The sequence below is a fragment of the Vombatus ursinus genome, unplaced genomic scaffold, assembly GCF_900497805.2.
Source record: "Vombatus ursinus unplaced genomic scaffold, bare-nosed wombat genome assembly UNPS02014773.1, whole genome shotgun sequence".
Lineage (NCBI taxonomy): Eukaryota > Metazoa > Chordata > Mammalia > Diprotodontia > Vombatidae > Vombatus > Vombatus ursinus.
In genome coordinates, this window is record NW_020954551.1 from 17,689,426 (window position 1) to 17,701,966 (window position 12,541).

At 36.7% G+C, this 12,541-nt stretch overlaps 1 protein-coding gene across 7 annotated transcripts in view; it reads right to left on the reverse strand.

Annotated features, from left to right (window-relative positions):
- The window catches only part of FOXP1 (forkhead box P1), a 684,561-nt gene that overhangs the window by 105,399 nt on the left and 566,621 nt on the right, over positions 1 to 12,541 (reverse strand). For all 7 annotated transcript variants that reach the window (XM_027864125.1, XM_027864120.1, XM_027864124.1 and 4 more), the window contains one exon: positions 1,312 to 1,449. In XM_027864125.1, the coding sequence (XP_027719926.1) occupies positions 1,312 to 1,449 (138 nt within the window). The remainder of the gene's footprint in view (positions 1 to 1,311; positions 1,450 to 12,541) is intronic.

Sequence of the window (12,541 nt, forward strand, 5' to 3'; positions counted from 1 at the left end):
ACATACCATTTTCTACACAAACTAATTAAAATAAGGCAAGGAATGACCTTTGATTGTAACAACAAAGCGGAGATGCCCTTGTTGAGAGAGACTGGTAAATCTCTGTTGTGAAACATATCCATGCTTTCTAAATGAGAGGGTCTGCCTGTATTCAGTGTTGGTCAATACAAGCACAGACAATGTGGGTGCTTCTCTGCCTTTCCGCCGCCCCCCCCCCCCCCACTCTGCTACCTCCATCACCACAGTCCTGTTGATGTATGACCTGCACGGTTCAAACACCCATTGGGAAAGAATGTTGTATGTAGAGTAGCCAAATGACAACCTGGAATAGATTTTAGCATCAGCAAAAGTGAATGTATTCCTAAACAGGTAAAACAGCACCTTCAAATGTGCTAGAACCATGAGGGCTCACTCATGTGTCAGAAGAGATACTTCTCCTGTTTGGATATCTGAATCTGTTGATAAGATAAATGTTGGAAATGTTCAATATGCCCATAGCCTTGGGGTTTCTCTCCCCCTTACATTCAATTTAGAAGTCTCTCACCTAGAATAAGTTTCAATAGGTTTAAAGCTTTAGAGCCCCAAAGGACCTAGTTCATCATCTGTTCCCCTCCCTCCCACCCCATTTCTGTCTTATAAATGTGGCCCAAGGAAGTGAAGTAGTAGTAATAATAATAATAATAATAATGATAATAATAGTTAGCATTTATATAATATTTAAGGGTTGATTAAAATGCCTTACAAATAATCTCATTTGATTCTCACAATAACCCTGTAAGACAAGTGTTGGTATTGTTATTATTATTATCATTATTAATTATTATTCCCATTTTATAGAAGAAGAAAGTGAGGCTGAAAGAGGTTAAGCGACTTGACCAGGGTCAAACATCTTAAGGAAACAGCTGAAGCAGAAGTCAAGTTCCAATCTTCCTGATTCCAAGTCCAGTGCCCCATGTCACCCAGGTAGAAAGTGACAGGACCAGCGACCGAGCCCCAGCATCCTTTAGAGTGCCATAGTAAGAGCTTTAAAACCCGAACACCTAAGAAGTCCCAGTTCTGAATTTAATCTGAACTTCTTAGCATGAAACATTGGTGACATCTGAAACACCATTATCTATCAAGACAGGGAACTTCAAGTGATCGTTAAGGAAACTGCCATTGATTTTGCTCTCTTTTCCTGAAATTCGAGCAGCCAGAGCTTCTTACCACACGAGGGGAGTGGGCATCACATGCCAACTAGTGGTTGGGACCAGGAGATGGACCAGCAACTTGCGTGGCGAGGGTTAGCGTGGCTGTCAAGTGAATAGTTACCTGTTGAAGCATGAGTGCCTGCTGTTGCTGAAGCAGGACCTGGAGCTGCTGGGGGGTGAGCACTTGTTGCTGGAGAATCTGCTGCATTTGCTGGGGAGTGATAACTTGAGGTGTCATCATAGCCACTGACACGGGAACCTAAAGTAGCGATAGAGCAGAAACCCTGAGTACCATAAGCCATGACTTCCCAATCAGATTTTAAGCACTCTTAATTCTGCCCAGAGACTCGCCGACTCTTCTTGCCAAATTAACTTTTCCAAGGGGAGGCCTGCTTATAAATCCCACTGTGCTATTATTATAGGGCTGATAAAGCTCTGGTATCGTTCTCTGCTGCAGCAGACGGCCTTGCAAGGAGCAGAAGGGGCAAAGCCCTAACATTGCTCAGAGTGAAGATAAAAAGCTCTCTATTTGTTACTGGGAAATATTCCCTTTCTTCTTATGAAATGATCTGTAAAAAGTTCACCAAAACTTGAGTTTTCCTTTACAGATCACAGCAAGTAGAAAACTCTTAAGAGTCAGGTGTTTGAGACCAATTGTGATCCATGGCTTACGAAGACAGCGACTTTAAGAGAAACATGTAGCAACTCAAGCAAGTGAATAACCTCACCCCTGTGCCCATGTGAGTAGCAACACCCTGACTATGATGCTTCCACCACTCCATATTTGCCCAGCATACAGATGTCTTCAATTCTTTCATTTTATGTAAGATACCATTAAAAGCCGCTTTCCATGACATTTCAGTGACAAATAGTTACAGTGATGAACCTGATAGCATTTCATATTTGCAACTGTTAACACGTTTCTGCACGGGCATCTTTGGAAGGAACCTGTACACTGTATCTGAAAGGATGATGTCTTGTTCAGATAAAACACTGACATTAAAATGACAGGCTGTCTTGGCCAAGGTTACACAAATTGTATTCAAGCGGATACCTAATGACAATGCTATGAATTCTGCAAGCTTTCTAGAATGTAATTTAGCTATTCAAAATAATCACTGCACTTGTGTTTAATTTGCAGACTACATGAGAACCATTTTGTCAGTCCCAGTAATGCAAGAAGACAATTTCACGAGAAATTCCGGGAAAAAAAAAAGGAAAAAAGTGAGAGTGAAAGTGAGAGAGCGAGAGAAAGAGAGACAATGAAGGTAAAGACAAAATCTGTATGACTTTAAACAGTAATATTTAAGCATCTTACTTTTCTTTAGTTTCAAATCAAACATGTGACAGCAAGAAACTAAAAGCAGTAAAAGATCTACTTTGTTCCAAAGGATCTGCTGTCATCTCCTGTATTATAATAAAAGGTAATAACATGTTTTGTACTTTGCCAGTGCACCACCAAAAAAAAAAAATCAGCAGACAATAGCTGATCAGAAGAGAAAAGAATTTTTAAAAATCCTTCAGGAGAGCAATAAGCAATAGGAAGAAGTACAGCATTAATTTTACGTAACATAATGTCTTAATATGCAGTTTCTCTTGACTTTTTCACATGATTTGTCCTGTCATTTGCAGAGCGAGCTCGCATCCCTAATTTCACAGTCATTATGCACTGATGTCCTGATTTCTCAGCATCACTAATTTTGATGAACTAAAATTGGTTCCTGAAGGTCAGATTCATGTACAGGGAACAGTCACCAATGTTGTTATGTATGTGTTTTGAGTGTGCATGTCTGTGGGTGCTAAATTAAAACAAAATAGCTTCAAAAGAAAAAAAATAGTTTATATTCTTATGATATTTCATTCACCGAACACTGGAAGGTCATCAATGAATTCTTTGCATTTGGTTGGCTTCTGAGTGTAGATTAAGATACAGTGTAATTTACAGTAGACATGAATTTTTAGCACTGTCTTATGTTCCCAAGAAAGGAACAGAGATATGTATGACTGTGCAGTTCACGTGCTCACACACAATATGTAGGTATGAAGCTGTAGACATAGAATACACAAATGAGAATTTATTTTAGAGAAACTTTAACACCCAATATCAATGCTTGCAATAGCAAATTATCACAACAATCATGACAAATACCCATGAGCCTATTAAGTTTCCTTTTTAACTGAACTCTATAAAATAATCTTTAACTGTTTTAATTTAGAAAGTTTTAAAATTTCTCACGCACACATATTTTGAAGAGCAAATGTTCATCCTGCGCTGCTGTTATTATCCCAACAAAAGTAGACTTTTACTTGAAATGTTTCATCATGATATTTAAGTTTGATTAAGCAAGTAGCACAAGACACAAGCCTAAGTATCTTTTTTTTTCCTGTGCATTTCTTGGACTATGTACAATATAAATATTCTCCAGCCAGATTTCTGATGGTGATTAACAGGAAAACAGGCAGGAATAGGGTGGTGTAAAAATTAAACGGAGTAGACAAACACTAAAAATGAAAGAAATGATAGCACACCCTCACTCAGAAACACCTTCCTACAAAGAATTATATTGTTTTGCTACAAATGTTTCACTACTCTTAGAATGTGTATCTGCTTCAGTGAGACATGCCATTCACCTCTCCCCACTGTCTCTTATCTATGAAAATGGGAAAATCATGAACTGAAGGAATTGTGGATAATTTTTTTAAAAAAACCTTTCAGTTTCAGCCAGCAATTCAAAATTCCTTTCCTGTTGTGCATGTGTGTGCATGTGTGTGTGTTGCGTGTGCGTTTGCACATGATATTGTGTGGGCCCTCACATGCATGCAGGTATGTTTCAGAACAGCTAAGTGGACTACTTTGAGATCCCTCTTCTCTTCTCCTTTGGGCACTTTGGGGGAGCATGATGAGTTTAAAAAGCAGGCACAAGAAAGGGGGGGGGCGGGGAGGCAGAGGGAAGGAGACCGAATCACCTACAAACTAGATCAGTCCTTGAATAATCCAAAGTTGGCAACAGTATCCTGATGGGTTTGAACTAGCTTTACTATCTGAAATCACATTTTTAGGCCAGTTAGCTCTGTGCCTCTAAAATGTGGGCTCTAGCTTTAATTTATAAATGCAATAAAACCTAAATTTATCCAAAGTTTCTGCTCCAACATATCATGAAAATAACTCATGGAAACCTTTAACAAACATATTCAAATGGACCAGAAATGACTGTATTCCTCCCCCCTCCACTGGAAAAAAAAAAAAAAACTATCCACGGTTTAAGACTTTAAATAGTTAAGAATTATGGCCTATATATCCACTCCCTTAACTCCCAATGTCCAACTTTTTCATGTAGCTAGTCCCTACTAATACTAGGAATCAAAGGGCATGCAGCACCAGCAATAGGCTATTATAGCCCACACTTTATTACCCATTACTACTGAGGTCATTAGCGGTAAGAGTGATTGTACTGGTCTTAACCTATTGATCATTGTAACTACTATCATTTAATCCTGTGTTGAATGTCTGGAAAGCTGCTAAAGGCACACAAGAGAGAGTGCTTCAGCATTGAGAAATATAGCCAAAGCTTGGAAATTACACTTTGATTCATAAAATCTAGCCAGTGGTTTAAATCAATAGTATTTAAAACAGTCATGTAAGTTCTTAACTACAGTTTTCTAATATTTATGAGTCCCTTTTTGAGTGTATTCAGTCAAAACTAAACTTTATTTTAGATACTGTGTAATACACTTTACAGTACTTTAGATAAAAACACTCATTTTTGAGGTTTTGTGTGCTAGGGAGCTCATACTTTAACTGGTAGTTCAAGCTAATTCTTGATTTCTCTCTCAAATGACAATTTAAATATAATACAAAAAAAAATTATAACCCCAATACTGCAACTGCCTTAACTATTTGAGTATATATAGAAATGAATATGTTTTATGAGTGAACAATGAATCATAGAAGGCAGTTTATGAAGAACTAGAATAATTCTGTCTAGCTGCCTTCAGGGATCACAAATTCAAATTAAACTTCTGGCAGACATTTAAAGAATGCTAGCTTACAAAATGATTTTTTTTTTTTAAAAAAAGGGAACACGTTTTAGCTCAATTTTCAGAAGAAAATCATGAATTCAAAAATACACTTTATGATACATTGTTGACTGATCCCAATGGGGTGTGGCAGATACCCAGGTGCACCCAAACCTGGCGATGAGGGTAAAAATACAGCTGTGCTTTGGCTATCGGAACTCTGCTAGTAGAGACCTGCTGTCATCTTAATACCATCAACTACCAAAAAATGTCTTTAATACAAACTATTGCTGTTAAACAGCCTAAACTTCTGTGTAAATTCTGCCTGATATTTTAATTTTTTTTTTTCAGAATAGTCTCATAGTATTTTGGACCTGAACTAATAACAGCATGCCTTTCCCCCCCCCCTTCAAGAGGGTAAATGAGTGATGGGCAGGGGGAGCTTAGGACATAAGTGAGAGAACTAGAAAGGAGAGGAAAAGATTGAACATATAAACACTGAAAATTACAGGATCATCATTCTGTCTTCTTGCTAAATGTAAACCAAAACATCCCCCAGCAGTGAGCACCTCTGAGTGTAAACACAAGCACAGAAGCACACCGCACATACAAACTGAGACCTGTATTTTCTCCTTCACTACATTCATTAAAAAGTACCCTCACGATGCCATTTAAAAATACATCTTAACCTCATTACATGAATTTGCCATTGTAATTTGGGAAAATTTCAAAGGATGTATTTCCAATAAAAAGCTTTTACTATATATTTCTTTCAACTTGTGACCAAATAACTTGTCATCGTTCAAGTTAGGTGCTGTCCCCTGGTTCTGAATCTTTCTACTGTCTTTCATTCTGGAATTGTCACCCCAAACCACCCCTACCAAGTAAAAATTAAATCCTAAAGGGCCACTAGACTGAGTTGGCTTTGAAAAATGAAAAGGCAAAACATGGAAAAGAGAAAATGAACACATCACGTCAGATTTGACTTACTATATTGAGAAGAGCTTGTGTACAACATGGAGCAGAGGGCAAGAAAACCTTATCGAGACAATAGGAAATAGTTTTTGTGATTCATCAGTAAATGGATACAACTGATATATTGGCAAACAGAAAAGCTGAAAACCACTGTGCCTCAGTCTCTTGCTGTTCCCTATGGAATTGAAAAAGTAGAATGCAAAGTCCCTGCATGCAAGAATAAAATACATGCTTGACATAATATTTCAGTCTTTAAAACAAAAAAGCGTGCTATTCATGGAGAAACCATAATTCTGTTTCATTATGGAATTTCACTTTCTGTATCACTCTTTTAGACTTAGCTATTTCGCCACAATACTGTACAATGCATTAAGTCAGGTAATGGTTATTATATTAATGCAACATCATCTAAGTAGTCAGTCATTAGCATAACTGTTCTTTCAGTAACAATACAAAGCCCTATTAAAATGGGGGGGGATAACTCTTTAAAATGCAATTAGCATTTTATTTTATTTTTTAACATTTCATGTATCATGTGCTATCAGGAGAGGCTATCTTTCTTTGAGTACATACCTGTATGACAATATTCAGGCTAGCTACCCTAGTAAACAATCTCCACTAAAGCTCTTTGACCTCTTCTATTGTATTTAAGTAAAATTTGACATAAATCCATATTTGTTTATGGCAGACAAATTAGTTGGACTTCATTTGATCTTATGTAACACTTATCCTGAATAATAAGGTTTCCCTCTCTCTCCCAACCTAGTACCAGGATAATTGTTGTAAGTATAATAAATATCTGCTCAATTTGCATAAATGCATAGCTTGCATAAATGAAATCCTTCACATTTGTTAAACAGAGGAAACAAAGGAATAAGCCCATGAAACTCATCATCTAAAAAGTACACCTGTCCTCAAGTTTGCAACTTCTATGATTTTTTTTAAGTGAAGACTAATATTTCATCTTTCCTTCCTCTACCTCCTCTCTCATGTAGGTGGAATGGAAAATAATCTAATGTGCATGATTCAAACAAGCTATGACATTTACAATGGCAAAAATAAGTGTTAGGAATGGTCTTCTTCCATGAGGAGGGGCCAACCCATTCCAACAGGGCTCTTCAAACACCCAGAACTACAGATCTTTAAATCATGAGGAGAAGAGGAGAGGAGAGGAGAAAGAGAAGAGAAGGAGGAGAGACAGACAGTCAGAGACAGAGAGACAGACTGAAGCTGCCCAAGTTCTGAAGTATTTAAGCATCACTTCCTAGTGATGCTTAAATCACATCAATCACAAAAAGCAGCAGCTGAATGCAGCAGAAGCACTTTAGACATATAGATTGTTAAAACAGTTAAGCAAACATAAGGCAAGATGACTTTTGAGCACAATGTTTCAGATCAATAGCTATAAGAAAGGTTAAAAAATCCTCATTTCAATATCTTTTTTATACTAATGGAGAAAATATCTAGCTATCCACTCTATGCTTTAGCAAGTCTGAGAAAGATTCTGGACAGTTTAAATTAAAATTTAAAAATTAAAAATTAAAAAAATTAAAAATTAAAAAAAAAATTTCTTCAAGATGATTGATTATCTTGAAACAATGGAGTTCCAGGAAAATACCCAGGCAGACCAAAATGAGAATGGTCTAAGTATGAAAACAGACTCAGGTGATACTCAGGTGCTAGCACCTGATTTAGAGTAGCAATGGAAAAGTCTTGAAATGGTCCAGCTTCTCACACCTATTTCCAGTACCCTCACATATACATCACAGCTAAGCACAAGGGTGCAAATTATATCCTAATGAGAAAATATCAGTTGCTTCTTTGACAATCTTGCCATTCACTGATTTATTTCTAATGAAGACATACTCCAACCAGCAATCTCTTTCTGTGTTAAAGGTCAAAACATGTTCAAAAATGCCTAGCAAAATCAAGGCAAATGGGGAGTCTGTAAAGAAGCCTTCTCATAAAGTGGTGTGGCAATTAGAGTAATTGTGAAAAAGCCGTCTTCAGTAAAAAGTAAAAGAAATTAAGCCGCCACGACTGTAACAGGTTAGATGAAAATCAAAATTTAATGTATTCTCCCTTGTGTCATCTTGTTTTGTCAAGACATCAAATAGAATTGGAAAGTACAAAATAACAAGCCCTTGAGAAATCACAGAAGCCGACCTTTTTGATGTTGTTGGTTTACCTTGTTCTCAGTTATTTGAACAATGATGTTTCAGATTTAAAGGCAAGATAAAGCTTAAAAATTAAAACATGATACCAGGTATTCTAAAAAAGTACAATATAACATTTTTGCTTGGTTCCTCATTAATTAGTTATTTAAAGGCAAATGCTAAAAGGATGTATAATTATTCTATTCTGTATTCAACACCCCCCCCCACACACACACACACATTAATTTCTCTTGCCTCCAAACAATAGGCAGGTCTGAAGGGGATGACAGACAAGGCCGTTCATACCTCAAAAAGTGGAGGGGACTAAAATAAGGCTGAGTCTGACTTTCCAATCCTCACAATCTGCACAGACACAGCTTTCCAAATAGATATGAGTTTTCTTTTTTTTCTAAAGAAAAATAAATCTGAGTAAAAAAATATTATTTAGCAAAATAAAAGCACTACAAATTTTAACTGAACTCTGAACTTTTGACAAACACATTTCTAGCAATGCAATTCTGCTCTCAATAAAACAAACAAACTGCTGAAAAATAAGGCAAGCCTTTTCCCAAACAATAACAAATTTCGTTGATGCTGTCAGGCCTTTCCCACAATCTAGCCTTGCAGGTGTAGATAAAACCCACAGCACATCAATGATGTACCAACGTCACTCCTCTCTGAAACATGTAACTTACAAGAATACATGCATCAAGTTATCACATAGAGCTTTCTCAACTTTGAGCTATTTGGAGCTGCCTTTGCCTTGAGACACCAAGGGCATACAATCATCTGAAGAGGAACACGAGCCTGAGCCACTGAAAATCATATACTTAGCCACATTAAACAATAAATACCCGGGGACACCTATCGTTCTTCAGCAATAATACAAGGCAGAAAGAGCACATAATTAAAAAGGCTGTTTGGCAATTAAAAACGACTCCTATCTTCTAGGCCTCAGTTGCAGTGTCCGAGAATCTTCTTTTCCTAGTCTCCAAACTGTTGCTATACTCATCATTTGTTTACATTCATTCAGAATCACAAAATATCTCTCACCAACTGTACATAAAAAGGTGCCACCATCAGCTCGCAGTGTTAGCTTCCCTTTAGTGATATTATTACAACCAGTTAGTAGAACACAATTAATTTCTCTAGCTTACTCTCATACCCTCTTTAATCTCATTCAGATTTCAATATAGGCTTACAATTAAATTTGGCTATCAGCACTGACTCATTTTCTTTCTTTTTTTTTTTTAAAGAAAAAATTAATAGCAAAAACAAGTCCATCAACTCTTCAGCTGCACTAATTCAGACCGAACTAGAAACTCAAGGCTATTAATTCATTTTGATTTTAATACCACTGCTTTTTGTATTTCTGTTGAATTTAGCTGAAGTTGTAATATTGGTCAAAAGCATGACAGAGCTTATATTTTCAAGCAATTGCTTCTGACAATTTAAGACCACAGGGCAGTAAGAGTGAGGATTTTGTTTTTTAAAGTACATTTAGCTACAAACAAAAAAAAAAAAATCTAGGCAACCCTTCCTATCATAAGCTTTCTGATGATTTATGGTTTACCAACTCAGCAAGGTTACGCAACGCTGCATGCCTTTAGATGCATTATTTGAGTCAGTTGAGATTTAATTAAGATCACAGCCTCTAAAATCCCTGTCAAATGAAAATTCAGTGAAGACAATACATTATATAGCCTCATGCAGATTGTCTCCATTCCATGCTCTGAAATAACATAAGTTAATCCTCATTTCTATGGTGGCAGACAAAAGTTGACTAATTTTGTTTTCTTTTTGACACTTAGGTTGTTTTCTATGGTATGTCATGAGATCATTCCAATTGGAAGAATTAAGGAGGAAGTCAGTGGCAGAAAATGCACTTGACATTATTACTCGACATAATCATAGTTTTGCTGTGATGTCACTACATTTTTATATCATCAATCCATAACTCCAAGAGTCTTGTTAAGGAAATGTTCCTTGAAACACAAAATTCAAGTGAAAGGTACTTTCAGGTCCCTTCGAGTTCTATGGAGGAGAGGCATGAGTTACAAAAAAGTAAAAGACAAGTCTTGCCTATCATCCACAGAAATGACCAAGTTTTGTGGCAAAGCAGTGGGGAATTTAGGTAGAAGAGACTTCTTAAGGGGAAAAGGAGGAATAGTCTTTACTCCTCTCATTTTACTATACCCAAACACACACACATGTGTGTGTGTGTGTGTGTATATACACATATTATATATGTGTGTGTATGTATGTATGCACACACTATGTATACATATATATATTCCCTAGTTTTTTCCTCCATATAAATACTGGCTTATGCTATTTTAAAATAGAAATATCTGTAGACTTGTGGCACTATACCTAGTCCAAACGCATTTTTATTTGCATTATCTTAATATCTGGTTGCTTATCTCACAACTTAGAAATGACAGGTGCTAGAAGTCTCTTGCTTGACAGGCCACTACACAAATAACTGTCTTGCCTGAAAGGGCTAATGCACTACTAATGAACAATAAATCAACTTTGATTATAAAGTGTCAGACCAATCAGTTTTCAGCTCAGCTCTATCACATACTAGGGCAAGTCAGCCACAGTATCTGTGTGTAGGTAGTCATTATTTTGCTTTCATTTTTACACACTGCTCACTCAAGATTTCCAGCCAGATAGAAAAATCATATAAAATTTAGGTGAAATTCTTTTTAAATGATATGCAGCATGTCAATTATGATAGTATTCCCCAGTATTTTCTCTCTTCCTTTGATGAAGAGTGAAAATTAGAATCCACAAAGCTGTGATGCTTTTGTTTAGACACACATGTACACACATGAATCCTAAAGCAATGGTGTTTTACACTGAGTATGCTAGCTTTGCTACTGAACCACATAAACTACCTTTTAATCCTGCCTCAAAGTTCCTAACCCTAGCCTCCTGGAAAATCTTTTTCCCCCTTTTCAAACTTTGCTCAATGTAAAATCAATTTTACTTGCTTTAAACTTTAAGATCATTTTGGCTCCCTTAACACTGATTATGAAAATAAATCTAACTCAGTGTTTTCCCCCTCTCAGAAACAGATATTAGTCACTGATGGAATGATTCACATTTCCTGTTATCAGACTTAAATGTTTCTTTTTTTTTTTTCTTCTCTTCTTCAGATGTGTCACTTTCAAATGCTGGAATCTATGGAAATGAGCCGATTTGCATTTTTAAATAGACTTGACTAAAACATTTAGACTATTAGAAGTGTAATTTGGACAGTTGTATATTTCGGTAAAAATCTGCAGAAACTGAAAGAGTTAATCTTAAAGAGGAAGCATATATGTATGTTCTTAGCTCTAAACTTACCACCCACTTCCTAAGGGTTCCCTCCCTCCCATCACCACACCGAGGGGAGGGGAAAAAAATCTCATTTCCAGTGAAATCCTGTAGTGAAGGTCTGACACTTGAGTTTGGCTACATTTAGATCCTGTTTAGATCTGAGTATTTCGCTGGAATTCCTAAGACTATTCAATGTCAAAAACAATTCCTAGTCACTTAATTTCATGTGGCAAATTGACCACTGAAGAGCTGCAACAATGAATGCCTAGGATGGAAGTCTGACAGTGCATTTTATTTATCTGCCTGAGCCCCCCCCCCCACTCCCGACTTCTTTTTTGAGTGTGTCTGTGTGTGAACTACTCAAATTTGAACAGCTAAGTTAAAAATAGCCTAGACAGATATGGAAACAAACTATCAGAATGAAAGAAACAGCCATACCACTGGTAACATTTACTGTTTACTCAGGACATTTTTAACATGCTACAAAAGTAGCACACAAATCCTACTTCTCTTTTCCCCAAGTGGATTTTCTAATGCTGAACATTAAATAAAATTGTTCTGGGTGAAAACAAACTAAGTCTAAAAAAGAGCAATAAATGTAAGGAAGCAAAAGCAAATTAAAAAAAAAAAAAGTCGAACACCCAGAACACAAACAATACTTCCTCAAACTCTCAATAATCCTACTACCGAGAGAGAGACAGAGAGAGACAGAGAGAGAGAGAGAGAGAGAGAGAGAGAGAGAGAGAGAGAGAGAGAAAGAGAATATGAATATTTCTTTTTCCTCCCCAGAAGAGCCGGGCCTGTTGGAACTGTGTCTCTCCTATTTCCAATTCTGCCTGAGCTGTTTCTAGTTACAGTGCACAACTCAAGTTGGTA